At 38.4% G+C, this 20,102-nt stretch overlaps 1 protein-coding gene across 1 annotated transcript in view; it reads right to left on the bottom strand.

The window, feature by feature from the left end:
* The window catches only part of MED14 (mediator complex subunit 14), a 59,799-nt gene extending 41,020 nt beyond the window's left edge, over positions 1 to 18,779 (bottom strand). The window contains exons 1-12 of the mRNA XM_067545135.1: positions 18,598 to 18,779; positions 16,509 to 16,535; positions 12,217 to 12,322; positions 10,801 to 10,974; positions 9,722 to 9,851; positions 7,831 to 7,959; positions 7,344 to 7,451; positions 6,116 to 6,248; positions 5,378 to 5,528; positions 3,077 to 3,188; positions 2,178 to 2,303; positions 1,364 to 1,442 (exon numbers count right to left, since the gene is read on the bottom strand). Of these exons, the coding sequence (XP_067401236.1) occupies positions 1,364 to 1,442; positions 2,178 to 2,303; positions 3,077 to 3,188; positions 5,378 to 5,528; positions 6,116 to 6,248; positions 7,344 to 7,451; positions 7,831 to 7,959; positions 9,722 to 9,851; positions 10,801 to 10,974; positions 12,217 to 12,322; positions 16,509 to 16,535; positions 18,598 to 18,779 (1,457 nt within the window). The remainder of the gene's footprint in view (positions 1 to 1,363; positions 1,443 to 2,177; positions 2,304 to 3,076; positions 3,189 to 5,377; positions 5,529 to 6,115; positions 6,249 to 7,343; positions 7,452 to 7,830; positions 7,960 to 9,721; positions 9,852 to 10,800; positions 10,975 to 12,216; positions 12,323 to 16,508; positions 16,536 to 18,597) is intronic.
* Positions 18,780 to 20,102: the final 1,323 nt, after the last annotated feature.

Here is a 20,102-nt window from a genome sequence, read left to right on the forward strand (position 1 = left end):
ATTACAGAATTAGAGAACACCTTTAAAACGCTGCAGGTTTTAGTAAGTTCACAATTTTAACTTTACGATGACTCATCAAAAATTTACTGAAGAAAAATTCTTACTTTAGTGTTCTGACAAGCCATGTTACTATTTTTTAAACACTGACCCTGCACTATTCTGTTACTTTCTGGGTTTCTGCTATTTACTAGCACAATTTCATTTAAAACTTGAAATTTTGGGGATGAAGGAGGACTGACTCACAGAGGATGTTACAAAATATTTATCCTGATGTTCTGACTCTGATTCATTTTTATATTTGAGATATTTACAATTGGATTATAGTCAAGGCAAGACTACTAGTCACAGCTAGGTCTGAGAATGAGCCAGATACACAAAGCTTGATTTTCAGGTGTGCTGAGCATCCACAGTTTCTGTGGCCTCCAGCTGAAGTTTTGGGTGCTTGGAACCTCTGAAAGTCAGGACAATAATGCCCAGAAGTAATCCTGATATGTCCTAATCGCAGTTTTGGAATACAGCACAGCTGCCTCAAAGATTGCAATGCTATCTTGGTCTTCAATTACAGACCACAATTTGAATCCAGGTTCACTCCCTCTAGCAGTGTCCTGGGAGTTTCAGGAGCGTCAGGGGGGAAAAATAGGAGATGGGATTTTATTTTCACATGGCTTTAAATTGTATTTGTATTACTTGTTAAAGTCAGGCTTGGGAGGCTCCAGGGACATACGGGCATGTATTTTATTGAGTTACTATATTATTTGCTTAAATCTTAGAACTTCAGAGGACATCTAAATCTACAAGTTAAAACATATCCTAAAGGTATAAACTAATCAAAACTGAAGTGTTAAGGTAACTGGATAATAAGTGGAATGCATTATGCTGACCATGGAGCAACTCCTGTACCTTCCTCTGCTAGTACAAAGGGGAGGGCCTTTTTGCAGCAGAACCAGTGACATTCAACTGTGTAAGAACAGGAGAAGGAAATAAGATTTGGGGAAGCTGTGCATGTGTGCACACACACATGGTGAAATTCTGAACCCAATGAGGTCAACGAGAGTTTGCATGGCCTTCAGTTGAGACAAGACTTCATACACACCGTGATGAAGGCCAACTACAAAGGAGCACATATGGGGCAGGATCTACAGGCAGAGTGAGGTAAAGGCAGGCTAGGACAGGGTTATCGAGTCTACTCCCAGCAGAGGGAAGATTCTTTATCCCTGCTCATCCAGAGAAGATAGCCAGCACTCCAACTTACTTGGGACAGGGAAAAGATATCTCTCCTATAATGTCAAATAACTTATTCAACAAAAGCACATGTAATAATTCATAATACACAAGTCAAATGAATCATTCCCAGGTCACTTACTTGAGCTGTTGGAGCCAAGGGATAATGCGTTTCATGTCATCATTGACAGACTTCTCTATGTCATCCAGTGTCAGCTGGTCTATAAAAACGTTAATTATTTAAATGAGCAAATAGTCTAACTACTTCATAAATAGTGAAATTTGGACCTTTGAGTAAGAAACAATTTCTTGTAGGTCTGTCTAATCTGATACACAGATATATATATATGTATGATATATAGAGGTATATATCTTATTATATTATTAAGTATTTACATATACTTAAAAGTGAGCTATAACTCATGAAATACTACCTCAGCACAAAATTAGTTATATTGTTTTGAAAAACAAACTTTATTTCCACTTTTCTCATACAATTTGAAACTTAAGTCACCATAGCCTGATAGGCATACTGTACTGAATATATTATACACATACTGGAGCAGAACCTCAAAAAGTGTCAGTTACAGCAGGTGTTTACATAGAGTTCTAAATGAAATATGCATTAAATCACTGCATCCAAAAAAAGCACTGCCCAATCATGCTGAATCATACAAAACATGTAATTTAAACTAAGTCTAACTATTTAGTATGTATCGTAAAAGGATTAAACATTCATGATATTTTAAATTAATTTCAAATCCAGTTGCATTAAAGTTTTGTAATATTATATACCTAATTTTGGACCAAGATTGCAACATTCACTCATGTAAGCCTTATTCATTTACATAGTTCCACGGAATCAGTGAAATCACTCACATGAAGTTTATTCACATAAAAGATGCAAGATTACAGCTTTTACAAGGTATTAAGTATGGCATATTTCACCTACTTACCGATTCCATAAAGCATTAGTTGGAACATTCCAGAATGAAGATCTACAAAAATGTGAAGACATTCTGATCGACCACATGGCTCCAAAATTGGAACAACAAGAGTTGGAAGAGCCGTCTCAATGAATGCTAAATAAAAATTAAAGTTACTACATTGCACATGAAGTTCTGACCCACTTCATTAAATGATGGCCCACCACAGTCAAGAACACACTAGGGTCCTAATCCTGCAAATCCATATTCATATCAGTAATCCTCATTTGTAAGTAGTCAGATCAAATTCAGCAGGACTATTTGCACATTACCACATTTCTCATGCAAGTAGGGAGTTGCAGGATAAAGGCCCCTACGCTGAAACAATTTTAAAGTTGCAACAGCAGCTAGAAAAACAATGTATAGTTAAGGGAGAATGGTCAAATCCCTAACACCTAGTAACAACAGGATGCACCAAAAACATTGAAGACTATATCCAACTGCTATAAGTTTCAATAGAAATTGGCTCAGACCTAAGTGCTCAATCCAAAGGCTATTGAAGCCAGTGAAAGAACTTGTATTTCTTTTTAAATATAAAAAGTTTCAGACTAGAAGACTTCAGCCCCTCCATCCAAAACATAATGCACTACCAACTTCATCTTTTGTACTATATGTAAAGGTAGATATCTGCTGGGAACACGGTAAGTATGTAAAACTTTCAGAAGCAGCTGTCAACACATGAAGACTTGAAGCTACGTCCCTACTGCTTTTTAATACATTTTGCTTTTTTAAAAACTTGTTAGTAAGCAGCAGGAAGCAATGAGAAACAAGGAATTGAGAAGTGAGAGGGACAAAGGGATGACAAAACCATTTAAATTCACAATAAAAGAAATAAGATCAAATGTAGAATTCAGAGAGAACACACATACAATTGTCATTAACATTGTAGCTCTTAAGGATGGCTTTCAGCTCCTGAAGTTTCTGATAAGATCTCGCATGCACACTGTCTATTAAGAGTTTTTCTATTGATAAGTGGTCAATCTGTAGAAATAAAATTAAAAGAACAAGTTTAAAATCAAATCAAGGTACTATGAGAGGAACTTACAATACATTTGAATAAGTCTTCCTAACTTCACAAGTGAACATTTTAGACTGATTCACCACACAATTTTTAATGATCTTTTAAAAAGCCATTAATTTGTATACACAATTGAAATATGTCTGGACAACATCAAAATAACCTTAGCTCTGCCCCAGTGCAGCAACTTGATACTGGAAGGATAATAGGGGGAGAGCCAACTAGAACTTATGGCTTGTTCATATAGAAAAAATTCACAGGTTATACTGGTATAACTGCCCATGTAGACACACACTATTTTGGAGTAAGAGTGGCTTTTTCTGGCTTAGCTTAAACTATTTCCAAAGAGACAGAAACTAAGTTGAAAAATGCCCTCTTTATACCAGAATAAGGGTGGCTAATCAGGGTTATATCAATGTAACTAAAGTGGTTTAAATTCACACTTTTGATAATACTGGTATAACTTCCCATGTAGACAAACTCTCAGAAACAAATCTTACCCAACCTATAACAAAGGGTTTCAATTCAGTGACAAACAGCAATGGAACACTTTCCTCATAATCACATATTGCATGACTACAGTTTCTTCTACAACCATACAAAAATCACTACAAATATTGTTCAATAGCCTGCTTAGACAAACAGCTTACTTAAAGTCATCATTCTCCATTAAGACTCCATAGATTCATCTATTTTAAGTTTTGGGGGTTTTTTTTTGTTTAGGCCCTTATCACTATGATGTCCTAATGTCAACCTAACCAATGTGATTATTATTCAATTAACCGTAAATGCAGAAGGGGTGTGTATCTATGTATACAAGCTCTCTAGGCTCAGATCACAAAGTTATAACAGTGACACGAAGTGAGCCGGTGTGTTGGTAAGTCATACTCTGAGAATGGCTTCACACACACCTCTATAAACTGCAGTCCTGTTTCAGGAAGGGTGCTCAAACACATGCTTGAGTTCCACTGAAGTTAGTGGGACTTACACACATGTTCAAAGTTAAACATGGGCTTTTCTGATTTTGTGCCTGTATAAATTACACTGTAAATTTCTTACATCTGTTATGAAGTAAGACATACAGAAAGTGGGAGGAAGGTCATGGTATGGTTACTATATCAGTAGTTATCAGCCAACTATTATACTATTGTTCAAATTTCTTAATACACTGGGGGTGCAGAGTCCTTTATCTTTCAATGAAAGGGTAGAAAGTATGAAGAGAACAAAGAACGGAAGATGAAAGGCTAGTGTTACTAGAGTGGCAGAGTTAAGGTTGATTTTGTGCTGTAAAGATTTCCCACTGTAAGGATGTTCATGATGATCTGAAAATCATATAAATGTAGTTAACTATTTTTATTGCTTACCAAAGCTTACCATAAAAAGTATCAGCATGTCACAATATGATTTAAGAAAATTACAAGGCTTAATTACTTAAAAATTCAGTGCAATAGAGGTTTGTTTTGCCAAACTTAACTAATGCCATGTCAATGGAAATTACCAAAATAAAAATCTCATCCAAGTAGGAATGGGGGTTCTAGTTCTTTAAGTCATACCACTCAGACTATCCCAACATATTTTGTTAGTTTAAGAACATAGGCATTAAATTAAAGATTCAATAGAACAGATTGGTGAGATTATCTACAATTACTGTGCAAAATTAAGTTTTACATTTCTACAAATGGAATATATATTAATCTTTTGGGATAGTCATAAGTATAGGCCAAGGTTTTCAAACATTAATAATTTTGGATGGCCAACTTGAGACACTCTTAAGGAGTCTGTCTGTTTTCAAAGGGTGAAAGGAATGCAGGAATTCCTGAAAATTAGGCTTTCAAGGTGTCTCAAGATCACCACCCAAAATCACTAGTCACTTTTTAAACTCTTCGCCATAGTTTCCATCTCCCCCGTCATCCTCCCGCTTTGTGATACAGTAAATGAAATTGTATAGTCATCTTTGAAATATACTCTAGATCAGCAATTTGTGGAGGTCACAAAAGAAAGGGCATCTAACCTAGAACAACAGAATTTGGTACTGAACTAGAGACTGAATTGTTTAAATAGAATTTGGTAATGAGACCATGTATCAACTAAATATAGTTATAAATGCTTGCTTTAGAAAATTAAATGCCTGCTGCAAGCTGGTGAGCTTTACCTTCATGGCTCTTTCCATTAATTTGGAATCACAAGCTGGCAGAGGAGGTTCATGGGAAATTTGCAAGGGTTTTGAGACATCACTCTCATCAATTTTAATGGTGACCTTATGAAGCGATGCAGTCCCTGTTTTTCTCCCAAGCACCTGTTGGCTTAAAATAAAAAGTAGTAATATTAAATAATTTTATATTTTAAAATAGTGTAAAGGTTATTCTTACTGAAGCACTCCAAGGTAGGTGGTGCTATTCCAGTTAGTGTGACCATACTAGTAGGAATAAGTTTCTTCAATAGTCAATATTTGATTGTGAAAGCACTGCACAGAAAACATTAAGCCAGTTGCGCTACATTATAAGTGATTAGAAAAATACAGTGATGAAATGAAATATTTAAACTGAACACATAATTAACTTGAGAGACTCAAATAAGATTTCAGATTAAAGCATATTAGATATGTGAATCAGCATCCACAGTTACGCTAGCTAAGATATGGTGCCTAAACAAAAGTGGTTCAATTTTTTGAGGTACTCAGCATGCACCAATCCCATCTAAGCCAACATGATGTGCAGGTGATCAGCACTTCTGAAATTCAGACCACATATTTAGGTGATTAAACATGGAAGTTGAGGAGACCTAGTTTTGAAAATTCTGGCCTAAGTTTATTAATTACAAATACACCAACATTTAAGATTCTTCTTGTGTCTATCAGCATAAATAAGTCCTTGGAAATTATTTAACTTACTTCCAAACAGAGAGTGAGAGACACTTCCCTGCATGATATCTCTCCACTTGCACAAGGTCACCCCAACGTTCCCGAATCAGCATTAGTGTTTGTGAATGCAAAACTTCTAATTGAAGCGATAAGCAGAAGGAGTCTACGGAACGGAGTTAAGCAAATACAAATATGCTCTGTGTGCTATACAAATTCACAGTTAGATACAAATCATTTTTGTGGTCCTCAGTACATACCCATTACTCCCCAAAACAGAAATACTTATTGGTAGTTTATTCTGTACACAGAGTCAAGTATTTTTCAAAGCTGTCTTTTTCTAACTTCTTGCACAACACGCTATCTTACGCTTCTAGGGTACTCTTTTCTAACTGCTTCGGATATTTAAAATCAGACTGTCTTTCGTTGAAGGGAGAATATTACAAGAAGTGAAGTTCATAATTGAGTTGGTAGAGAAACCTACATTCTGTAGAATAGTTCCAGAGGGGTAGCCGTGTTAGTCTGTATACAGCAAAGACAACGAGAGTTCTGTGGCACTTTAAAGACTAACAAATTTAATATTTGTAGACATAAGCTTTCGAGAGACTAAGTCGAGCTAAATCTCTCGAAAGCTTATGTCTACAAATATTAAATTTGTTAGTCTTTAAAGTGCCACAGAACTCTCGTTGTCTTTGCTACATTCTGTAGTTACACTATAAGGTTAATTTAAGAACATTTTTATTTTTGCGTAGAATCACTTCTATTTTATTGATAAACATTCCACATTGTCCATTGTGTGAACAAAGTCAATTCAATAACTTGTGCATAAATTATTTTCCACTTCACTGTTCACAGATGCAACGAAAGTCTACAAACACTGCCATTCTACATGGTAATCAAGATTGTTGTCTGCTGCACCTCGAAAGTCAGCATTTTATTCTATATCATTTGCCACATGCAGCCTACCCAATGTTTTAGGGGTAAACAGGTTAATACACAAAGCTACCCATCCTGTTTACTTCCAAGTGACCTGAACAATCAACTCAATGATGCAAGCCAAGTAAGTATTAGACACTGCTTCTAACAATGGATCTTTCATGCTGGACCATGAGAATAACCTCAAAGTCTATTTCCACTACACTAATGGGAATTATTCTTTATCTTAACAGCAATTATGTTCTCTTCTGAGCTCTAATCACTGGAGGGTGAGGCCACTCACTACATATCGTTCTATTAAAAAAAGCAATCTTTGGAAGGATACGTAGGCAGCTGTACATGTCTTGAAGCGGTTTCTCATCAGCAAAGAGTCGAGACTGGACCAACTGATGAATGAAGCTGATCTGCATACTATGAACCAATGCTCGACCATCTTCCATGAATTAAAAATAGTTCACTTTAGAGATCTAGACATCAAGTCATTTTAAGAAAAAAGACTACCACACTGAATAGCTTCCAAAAGTTAAAAGGTATTTAGCAACTTGGGTTGCTACTGAAAATTAACAGTTTTCTCTCAGTATATTCGGGCAACCGCCACTAACATTGAGACTGTACCCCTAAAAGGTACAAAGTTCATAGAGCAGGGTGGTGAAAAATAGGACAATATTCATGATTTATCCATATCAAGTTGGTAGCATGCAAACACAGGCTGTACAATTAGTTTTAATGCTGATTAATAAAACATTTACCATTTTGAGAGCAGAACCCCAGATCAACATTAAGCACATAAAAATAAAAGGTGTTTGATTTACCTCCAGTTTCTTTGTCCTCAACCAGAATTTCCAGTTTGAGGAGGCGCCATGGAACGTCAGGGTCATCTCCCATCACCGTCAAGGTAGCTTCAAACTCCCCCTCAACTCGAAATTTCACACGGCCATTAGCTAGGAAAAATCATGAACTTAGTTTTTTTTTATTTTCAGCATGTTAAACACACACCTTAATCTTTAGAGTGCATGAGGAGGGCTTCCTGTATAAAACAAAATTATTCTTCTAGAATCCCTAGTCTGCTACATGTATTTCTAGAAAAATTTGGTCAACCATTAATGTTTGTGAAAGAGACAATACCAGCCAACGCAGTGTGGGCAGATCCCATGTAAATTTCCTTTAGTCAGGACTTGTAACACACCTGCTAGTTCAGTATAGATTATCTCCTGAGCAGACTGCAGTCATTGAATCATATTAAAAAATATTTAACTGGCCACTTAACATTTCCAGAAATGAAAGGCTAATGAACTACTACAACAATCACTAAGAATGCATGTGCACTACATAGACTATACTAGCACAACCCTCTACTGTAGACACAACCTACACTGACAGAAGGAATTTTTCTGTCACTAAAGGAACATCACTTCCCTGAATAACACAGCTGTGTCTGCACTGAGAGTTTAGTCGACACAACTATGCCAGCCGAGGGTATGGTTTTTTCACACCCCAACCAACATAGCTATGTCAGTATAATCTTTCAGTGTAGACCAAGCCTCATCTTTTTATTCTTTGATGTACACAAGTGTATGAAGTACGCTGTATGTGCCCCAAATGGCATTTCAAGCATTTACAAATTTGTGAACAAGACATCCAAGTTTAACCCTTAATACAAGCAATGCACCTTGATGAAGGCTACCCATACCAAACTTGACCTTTTATAGTACCATCCTCAGGCATGAGAGATTCTGATACACACACAAGCAAGGCTATTTAGGCCATCTATCTATCTTCGATATTTATCCCCAGAACACACTTGTGAGCAGTATTATCTCTACTTTAGATAGGGAACCATGGCACAGAGGACTGACTTGTCCAAGGTCCAAAGAAGTCCATGTTGGAACAGGGAACTGAATCAAAGTCTCAGGTTAGCACTGTAACCACTGGACCAACCTTCATGTCAAGGGGCACTGCAATCACATGGTTTAATATGCCATATGATTTTATGGCAATATTCTTTTATAAAGACCATAATGGGTAAAATTTTCAAAAGTAATGGAGTCACTTAAATACTTTTGAAATGTTTGCCCAATACTAGACATTTAGACATTAGGGTAACTGACAAAGCCAGGAAATTCAAAGATTAAAAATCCAAGTCAGTTTCCCCTGACTAAACAAAAATGGATCCAATACTGACGTTGCAATGACGTATTTACCATTACATGCATGAATTGACAATTTTGCATGCATAACTAAATAACCTGATTTTAGAAACTAAGGTTAACGCCAGTGGGAAGATGAATGACAAGAAATGGGGGTGGGGAGAGAGAAAAGAGAGGCCATCTGGTCTACCAAACATCAGTAGGGAAGGACATGGAGTAGGATTAGTCCCCTGGTCAGTAGAAGCAATGTGTAGAAATACAAGAAATAATGGCTCATGAAGACCAATGCTACAGTCATAGAACAAGAGAGCAATCTTTCCTTCTGTTGTCAGAATAGGTTTTTTGGAGATTTTACTGTGTGTTTCAGTAAGATTATACATCTCCCAGTTCTTTCAGGCTGTGGAAAGTATGTACAATAATGTCACATGAGACAGGTTTGCAATCTTATTAGATGCTTAGAAACTTTCCCCCAGCCATGTTTTAATTAAAAGTCTAAAACCACTATTTTAAATAGCCTGAAACAAACTAGTCTTTAAAAGTAAGGTCAGGTTCTTACCAACTGTAAGATTCGCCAACTGTGGAGGAAGATCTGTAGTCACTAGTCGATGTCGAAGAATCTGGTTTAGCTGATGAAGTGTTGTTTGCTTTTCATTTTTTGTTATTGGATCAGGAGGAATTATTTTATCCTGTTAAGGTAAGTATCAACATGTCTATATATTTCAAACTGAGATAAAACCATTAAATAAATTAATTAACTTTAAAAAATAATACAGAAGACTAATATTGGAAATCTGAAAGTAGAATAGGATGCAGTAGTTATATTTAAGCAGACAGTTTTAAAACATGCATTCTGTATCCTCTTGAATTTGCCTTGCCAGCTAACTGGATTTTGCCCTAGACAGACCACCTTATGTTTAGAAATAAATCACTAAATTAAGCCCACTTTAGACTATCAAGTTACCTTAGTATTCGTAAATGATTATTGCTACAAAAATTCAGATTGATAGCCAGATTTTTACATTTAAAGGAAAAAAATCTAGAGTTCTACAATCTTACGTGACTTCAGAAAAGTTTGCTTTACCAAAATGCAAGCTAACCAAGGAAATTACAAAGCAGTACTAAAGAGAGCTGTAAGTGTTTCGATGGATCTCCAGATACAAAATAGGCAGCTGTTTAATCCATGGGGGATACTATAATAGCACGTATTAAGAGGATCAGAGCTACAACCAGAGACAGCGTGAGCAGCGGATTTCAATCTCATTTTACGTTAGTTGTGTTTTTTTCTGGGATTTTGGTTTAGCATGTGCAGATATCAATCAAATGATTGATAAATAAAGAAATAGAGTTGTTACTATATTAGCCCTAGAGCAGAAGTCTAGCAAGATAGAATCCTTGACAGCAAAGTTACCTTTTTTATATTTAGAATATTTCTTATCTGAACAACAGGTTAGACTCTTCCATGTTTTATAGCTAGTTGCGTATTAACATGCACTTTGAAGAGAAATGTGTGTTTTATGTGCAGTAATTACAGGAGGAGGAAGATCTTTGACATTGTTAGTTTCACTAATTTGTGTTTGTTATTCAATAAGGTATTTTAGGAGGGATTTTTTCCAGCTATATTGTAAAGACATTTACCCTTATACATGTTGGCAGACGTGGATACGACCCAGTTGTCAGCACATCAATAGCATATGGGATAGCAAAACTGGGTAGGCGAGCATGAACCAAAGCATCTCTAGCTAGTGATGCTAGACGATCAGCAGTGTCCACAAACAGGATGGCTTGCTGATCTAGAAAACTTGATATCATCTGTAAGAGATAAAAAAAAAAAAAAATACTGACTCCCAAAGTTAAATCGTTGCCCAAGTATTTCTAAATAAAATTTCCCCTTTTCTTACCCTGCATACCTCACAATTCACGGAAGCCTATCTTTGGGGTGAGGAGGAAGAAATATTTTGGTAGTTTCTTAAATGCTTACTCAAGGATATTTTATATTTATACATTTTATTTCTCCCATCACCAAATCCTTTACAGATAAAAATACCAGCTTCCCTAGTATTTTAATGAAGGGTAAGTACCTCGATTTCACTTCTCTTTTCTTCTCTTCACAGCATGCGGAAAATGTGAAAAGAACCTTGGGTTTTTTAATTTATTTTTTTAAGTAATTTCATGAATGCTGCATCTGTGTGATATCTATTGCCAGAATTCTGAGAATAGGAGTATTTTGGCTGCAGTGTTGCTGTACCTACATCGCTTCCAGGATATTAGAGAGACAAGGCAGGTGAGGTAACATCCTTTATTGGACTAACTTCTGTTGATGAGCCAAGCTTTTGGCTTACACAGAACTTTTCTTCAGGTCTGGGAAACATACTCATTGCTCCAATAAAAGATATTACCTCATCCACCTGGTCTCTCTAGTATTTTGAATAGAATGTTAAGGAGAGTTATTCAGTTTTCAGCTCACACTCCACCACAAAGGTTTCCACTCCTCCATACTATTGTATGTTTGTGGCAGTTCATCTGCAGACTTTTACTGGATTACCACCATATTTATTTATAATCTGTCAATAAACTGACTTTTTGCAACATCCTGGACTTTGAACTTATTTAAACAAGAGCAGGACTTGACTATCTCACAATGCCTATATAATACAAGCAAATGTAACAAGAGGAACTAGTGTTGACATCAATTCCTCTGCCTCCCAACTCTACCGTGTTTAGCCTCCAAACGTTCTCACTCCTGATAAAATAATATTGAAGACAATATGCAGTCACATCTTTTGCTTTCCCTATTTATGAGTTTTCAGGGTTTACCGCAACAGCGTAACTGTCTCTTAAGAAAAGAAAACAGTGACATTTCCACTAAACAAATTATCACTTACAATTATTGAACAGAATGAGGAGAGCATATCATCATTTAATAATGTATAATTTTATGTACATGGAATCAGGCTTTTTTAATGTGAGCATTTTAGAATCTATTCAGAGGGTACTAAAAAGCCCACCCACAAGTGATAGATCATTTTATATCAAGTTAAGTTGCTAACTTACCGCACATTTTTCCACTTTCCCAGCATTGTTAGCCCATTTTACTAAGGCTAATAATCGAACAAACAGTTGACGTGTGCGGCTTGCAAACTGCACTATTTCTATTTTTCTGTGAAAAAAATCAAGAATCATCTCAGTACTGAAACATCTCACAAAGTCACACTTCAGTTGCAGTGCAGTTCGCTAAAGACAATTACTTAGAAAATGCTTTGCATCAAGCCAAGCTTATGCTTTGCATAATATAGCTACAATTTCAGTTCTATGATTTTTTTTTCCCCAACATGGTTAAATCTTTTCCAACATCAGAGCTTGGTGCTGGGGAGTCAATGCTCAGGATCTCTTCCTGAGACTTCTGTCTTTTCCCTTGCAAATATGCTGGATTCCCAGTCTTCCTTGCCTTCCCCTCCATCGTTTTTAACCTTCCATATATATATTTTACACTTTCTCTATTTGCTACTGGTTGAATGCCACAGTCTGTATCCATAGCCCCATGAATGCCACAGTCTGTATCCATAGCCCCATGTGCGCTCTTCACTACAGCAGATGTCTGCCTATACCAGATAAGAAAGCAAGAGAGTCATGCTTGGATCTCAATTCACACTTTCATTCCAATTTGCCATTTGTGGTATGGGGGAATTTCTTATCTCACATAATTTGTTCAGAACCTATTGACTTCCATGGAGTTACTTTGAATGTACACAATTTTTTGTTGTAAATTTTGCTACAAGGACAAGGCTTAAGCTACATTAAACAATTTACAAAAACCAATTCTGATTTGTACTCAATGAAGATACACACATTTAAGGCCAGAAAGGACCATTATGATAACCTAGTCTGGCCTCCTGCAAAACACAGAATCTCACCCAGTAATTACTGCCTCAAGCCAATAATTTGTGGTACTAGTTATGGTACTAAAACCTATGTTTTAGAAAGGTATCTTGTCTCTGAAGACTTCAAGTGATGGAGAAACCACCATATCTGCAGGCAAATTGTTCTAATGGTTACACTTAAAAATCTGCTCATTTTTAATCTGAAATTTTCTAGCTTCAGTTTCCAACCACAGGTTCTTATTATGTCTTTTTCTGCTAGATTAAAGAGCTTTCTATTATCAGAAATCTCGGCTCATGAAAGTATTTCTAGACCATGATCTAATCACCTCAATCTATTTAGTCTATCCAAGAGAAGGTTGAACCCCTTAAATCTCACTATAGTCATATTTTCCAGACCACAAATCCTTCTTGTAGCTCTTTCCGAACCTTCTCCAATTTTTCAGCATCCCTTTTGAAGTGTTAGTACCAGAACAGAACACAGTATTCTAATAATGGTCTCACTAATGTCCTATACAGAGATAATACCACCTTTCTGCTACTATTACTACTAGTAGTAGTAGTAGAAGAAAGGATTCTTGATAAACTGGAGACTGTTAGCTAGAGCACTGAACAGTGAGCTCAAATTCAACTGGTTATCCATCATACCCTTAAAAACTTTTTGAGCATAACTGCATTTCAGGATACAGTTCTCCATCACGTAAATGTGATCTACACTCTTTTTTTCCTAAATATGAGAACTTGCATTTGGCAGCATTAAGAGGCAGGTTGTTCGGTAAAGATAGAGCTTTAAAAAGCTAGTGTAAAGCCACTATAAAATAAGTATAAAAGAAAAGCATATAAATCTAACAGATTTTCTGATCACTACATAAGATAGATCACTAAAAAACCTGCTCCTCTGTATTAAGGGATATTTAGCAAGCACAAAAAAATTGTCCAGAAGGCAGATTAAGAGTTAAGTAGGAGTAAAGTAACTGTCTTGCCTTTAGGAGGCAAAGAAAGTCAATGTTTCAGAGCTTTTACTGTAACTTAATATTTATTTTTAATTACCAGAACCTTACCTTAAAACAACTTTGAAAGTTTGCTTTTTAATTAAAAAAGTAGATTGTTTCAATCCTCCCAGGGCCCTTACTGCAAATGACAACTACTGTTGTGGAGACCCATCGCCTCATTTGCTGACTAGAATTACTGAGAGATTATTTTGGAAAACTGATCATTTACATAGCTATTCAAATTATCTTAACAAGAGTTTTCTTTTAATACTTCTAGGCAGGAGCTCTTTGCCAATGTAAAGCAGGAATGAGCATTCAGCTCCTATTTGTATACATTGGAAAGCAGGGCCTTTCCGAGTTAATGTAATGCAAGTTCCATTTAAAAATAACTCTGATACAACAGTCATTAATCCACTTAGATCAAAAATATACACTACTTTATATGTCACTGGGGAACAAGAAAGGAAACAGAGGAATTATGAACAGTGAGAATGCACAAATTACTTGTTATCAAAAGCCAAGCCCATGGTTTTCTCCCTGCATTACAAGTGAATTCTCAGTATCACTGCACCATATTATCAAAGTAGTTTCCTATCCAACTGCTCTTTTGTATTATTGCATGTATTACTGAAAGTGATTTACTCTTATCTAGATAGAGCAGTTAGAATTTAATATTAGCGGTGTTCTTTGTATATAATAAAATTGTATATTTTTCAAAAAGATCCTAAAGTATCAGGCTCCATAATTTCCTATAAGCATTGCTTATCAAGGGGTCCTCAAGAAGAATACCCTAGCAAGGGATTTAAATTTAACATGGATTTTAATTAGAGCTTAAGGCTGCCAGGTATCACGTTTTCATCACTGATGGGGGCGTATACTGCCTGTCACCAATGCAGCTTCCTGCAAACAACCACTGTTCCTTTAAGAAGTGCTTCTGGGGCCTGATGCTATTACATCTCTCTGCAGTACTACTGCTGCTATGGTAGCTCTCGTATGCAGGAGCAACAGAGTAAGTTGATTAATTAAGCAACATCCCTTACAGCAGTTATAAAGAGCTAGAGAACCACTTCAAATGGCATCATAGAATTCAACCAAAAAACAAAACAAAACCCAAACATCCTAATATCACACTGTATCTTACCACACACTGATCCAAATTTTACAACTCAATTTCTGACACCACAAATTGCTTGTGCCTCTCTGTAACCATTCACCATTTTATTTTCTTTCTCTTACCTCCCTCCCACCTAGTAAAAGAGATCCAAGATGATTCAGTCTATTTGACCAGCTTGATCGTGTCAGCCTCACAAACCACGTTCCAATTAAACCCACAAATGCCACAACAGCCACATATGCCACTCCACCTTCCTGGAACAGCCACAGGAGCTAAAGATACAGGTTGAATGCCACTGCCTATAGCAAATGGAGTAACAAATGTAAGAAATATGGAACATTAAAAATGAGGGTAGAAAATATTGGGCAATCAGCATGTCTGCAAGAGGAGAGGAGAAAAGATAGAAGTCTCAAGAAAACATCCTAATTTTTGACTCCCCAAAACCAGCATCTGGTGGTGGAAAAGATTAAACCCTGTTTAAAAAAATAAGTTCATACAATTGACATTATCTACGCCATATTATGCAAAGTACATACTTGTCTTTGGAAAATAGCATTTTCCATATAATTGTCATTAGAATTATTGGGAATTGCATTACCTGCATATATCTTCAAACTAAACTAGACGAATAAGAGTTAACAGACTGCAAAGAAGCCAATATTACATTTTCTGGCAGGTTCTATAGAAGCTACTCAAACTTCCAAAATAAGCACATTAAGTACTCTGATCTCAATAAAAAGAGAGACATTCAGATTCTCTTAAGTTCCTAGCAATCTATTCTACATATTTCTGCATAGAACATTCTACACAGAAACAGGCTCCCAAAGCATAAAACAAGGCTTCCTTAATTGTTGTCTAAGAAGGGAAAGGTGGATCTCCCACTATATGGGAGGGACAGAGAAAAGGTTTTATTGTGTACATTTTTCAATTACTAGCCTTGTATTAGTAGGACTTCCTTCTCAACATATCTGTATTTGTTTAGGTTCTTATTGTCTTTCCCACTAGATCAGGTCAGGCGGGCCATCCTCCAAGTTTTAATGTCCTATCACTGCCCACACAAAAGGAAAATGCCCTCAGCTGAACTGCACTTCTTGCTGGGGAAACAACTGTTCAGAAGCACATTAGCAACAGAATCAAACAATCCTAGGTAGTTTCAAACTAACGTTCTATTGCTGTCGAGAAAATGCTGCTTCTGTAGAGTAACACAAGGACAATCCCACAAAGAAATAATTTTAAAAGATTTTTATTTAGGCAAGTCTAGAATTAAGAGAAAATATTTTATATCAACGATCTCCACAGTCACCTTAATGTTAAATATTAAATTTAAGCATGCATTAATAGCCCAGTCTTGTTGTGACTCACCTTTCCATGTCAGTCTTTCTTGGTAGTCTATTAAAAACATAAAAGTATTATTTAATGTTATAGTACATTTCAGACATATAGGTATTTAGCTATATATTTGTTTGCATCCAGTGAGGATATCTTATTATGTGATGGCTAAATATAAGAGTTAGCACTACTGTATTATGAATACACCATACACTTTGGAAAGTGTGTTTCAAGAAGTCGTGTAATATTTCTTTATACTCATGAAACGGAATTTGTCAACTTATACTGTTCAAAAAAAGCTAGTATGATCGCCCTAGAAATAAGAATTGTCTATTTACAAAGTAGACAGCAACAAAATAAAATCCACCACTGTATCATACTACACTGCCTAAAACTAGAACTAGAAGAATCAACTTGAAAGATGAAAGGGTGGTTCAGTCTCTGCCTGCTCAGACTTTTGCCTCTCTGCTGAGCTAACCAAGATGGATATCAAGTAGTACTTATAAGGCCCTCATTCACTGTAGTTCATTGACAACACTTCAGAAGACAGGACAAAGACCAACTAACTCATTTCATGTAAGCCACTAAATAGACAAGTATAATTTCTGGTCCAAATAATCTGAGGTGGATTGGGAGACGCTGCCCGGCAACATCCGCAAAACTATCACAATCCACCTCCAAATTCCTCCTCAAAACTCTTCTTTGTCATGATGCCTACAAATAACTTTGCAACCATTAGGCCGCTGGTGTGCAGAGACCACTGCCTATCATACCAAGTAATGTTGTCTCACTGTTGCACTCCCCCAGCTATTTATATCAGTCTGTTAGTCTCATGCTTAGATTGTAAGCTTCTTGGGGCAGGGAGTGCTCTTTGTTCTGTGCTTGGAAGCTACACTTTTTGTCTCACAACTAGACACTTCAGTGCTTTGTATTGGACAGTTAAATCCAAGCAAGAGATATTTTTGAGGGGAGACACTAAGGATATTTATAGAGATAAGGGGCTCCTATGCTAGCCCAATGTACACAACATGTGGCATGTACTGAAAATCTAGGAGATGTACATTTGGTTGGGACCCAGGACAGTCTCTAACTGAACAGTGGATCAACGGTCCAACATAGTCTTCAAGCATTGTTAACCCTGACAGTTTTATTTTGTATTATTACACAAAGTTGCAATGTTTGGTACTACATCATGGTATACAGTGTAAAACGTACAAATATTCTGATAATACATACAGTTGATCAAATGTGAGAATATAAGAGGACAGTAGCAGTTACATTCAGTCCATTTTATTGTGAAAACCCTAAAACTCAAATTAACACACACTACTCACTGAACCAAAAATTTTTATTTTCTTCACAGAGAACTCTGTAGATAAAATTTATAAAATGTCAGGGTACCCACAAATGTGCATCTCCAAAACCAGCTGAAATTCTAAAGTGGTTGGGTGTGACGTGAGCGTAAACTAGTCATGGAAACGCAGTTTACGTTTTCATATTCATTAGCTCTTGTTCCGCACAGAACTACAGGTACTTTCCTACTGGTCCAGGAAGTTACTCCTTTCTGTATACCCACCTAAACCACCCTGTGAAGTTAATCAAATAACTCAAGAAATGAGAGGCAGTTTAAACATTAAATTAAATAAATTGTTCAGATTAATTTCACTCGTTTGTGTTTTCACGTCAATCACTGCAGCAACCAACAGTAGGAAGAAACAAGATAAAGATGGACTAGTTTATTCTCATTGTCCAAGATGAATTATTTTTTAAAAAAGAGTTTAAGTGTGAGAAGTTGCACTAAGAAACTCTCATAGTGTAACGTATTACTAATGCAGATCATTAAAAAGCCTCTCAAGCTCCAGTGTCCTTAACATTAACTTCGAGGCAAATTTAAACGTTTCCCAAACACAAACTACTTTCAAGCTTTTTCTCTGCTCCCCACCTTTCACCATTTGACGGATCCCCACAAGCATATGCGAGGGGATGGGGTGAACCTGGAGGGAGCAGGAACAAACCCACACAGGGTGTATGTAGCTCCCCCGCGGTGGAGGCTTCGGGCAGGGGCAGCGCTGGACACCCAGCCACCTCCCCCCCGCCCCAGGGCGCCGAGCGCGGCACTCACAGGTCCGCCAGCACCGTCAGCTCGGCGTAGGTCCGGTGCAGTAGGAAGTCGATGAGGGTGCTGAGCCGGTAGCCGGGGCTGGCCGCCGCCGTGGCGGTGCCCGGGGCCGGGGGGACCGGGGCCGAGGCAGGGCCGCCACCGGCCGGGACCAGCTGGTTGCTCTCCAGCTGCACCGGCGCCATGGGGGCGGCAGCGCGTCACCCCGGGCAGGAACCGCGCGGGGCCCCGGCTCCCCACGGGACCCGACCAGCCGCAGGGAGCCCGCGCCCGCGGCGGCTCCCCCCCCCCGGCGCGAGCGGCCGAGCTCCGGCAGCGGGGGACGAGGAAGGAAGGCGGCGCCAGGAGCCTCCGCGGAGCTCAAGTCACAGCCCGCTCGGCTCAGGGGCCGCCGCCATGATGGTAGGGGGGCGGGACACGGAACCGGAAGAGATTAGAACAGCGGCGCCGGACCGGAAAGAGAACCCTTCCGGCAAGCGCCGTTCGGAGGCTCGAAAGGCTGGACTGCGGCTCCCTCGAGGCATTTAGGGGGCGGAGCTAAAGCGCGACGGTGCAAGCAAACGGCCGGGGGGGAGGGAGCGGCGAGCGCGGGCAGCTGCTGGGCCCGGCGCGAGCCCGGATGGGGAATGGGCTGGAGCGCGAGCCGGCCGGGCGGGGCTGCTCTAGTGAGGAGAAGGGCCGAGGCAAGGAACTGGGGGGAGGCGGGGCCGGCGGCGAGGTGCTGCGCGCGGGGCTTTCAGGAGCTTGGGTGGCCAGTAGGTGCAAGCCCGCGGCGGGAAGCTGTGGCTGCTGTAGTCGGGTGGGAAGGGGGCTTGCATCCGTGGAAGTGCCCCCTTGTTTGCAGGGTCCCGGCGCTTTGTAGGGCCTGGCTTTTGCAAAGTGAATGCTGAGGGTGGGTAGCTCCCTTTTTGGGTGCCCGACATGAGCTACTTTACAGGGGCCAGATTTTCAGACAGTGCCGAGCATCCACCTGCGGAAAGTCAGACGCCGGCGAGGTGTCCCGGGTCGGACACCCAAATGCACAGTTTGGGGTATGGGCTGAGAAATGTGGAAGGGTTGCCCTGTCCTTAGCTCTTACAATCGAAACAGAGTCGGACCCAGTCATTTCTCACGTGGATTTAATGATAGCAGAAGGTGCCAAACTGACAAGAAGCCACAGGCAAAAGAAAGGAAATACCTGCCTCAAGTGCTGAAGCAAACTAGTGAAAATAGGAAATCAGTGAGTAACTGGTTTCATTTCAAAATGTATTATTGTGATTCAGTGTTTGTACTACCTCAGTGTTGTCATTGAATAAAACATATTTTAAAAGAGCATTTGGAAAACCAGAACATGGATGGGTAATTATTTTTAATTTTATGATTGTGCCTCTCTAATGTGATATAAGTATTTGAGTACATCAACAGAATAATAGATGAAGGAGAACCAGCTGACAATTTAGTTGGGCTTTCCCATAGTGCCTTTGACACAATTCCTCAGAGACTAAGGAATCTGGGAAGGTAAGGCTCCA

The sequence above is a fragment of the Emydura macquarii genome, unplaced genomic scaffold, assembly GCF_026122565.2.
Source record: "Emydura macquarii macquarii isolate MOO-44397 ecotype Brisbane River unplaced genomic scaffold, CSIRO-AGI_Emac_v2 contig_1043, whole genome shotgun sequence".
In the NCBI taxonomy this organism is placed as follows: Eukaryota; Metazoa; Chordata; order Testudines; family Chelidae; genus Emydura; species Emydura macquarii.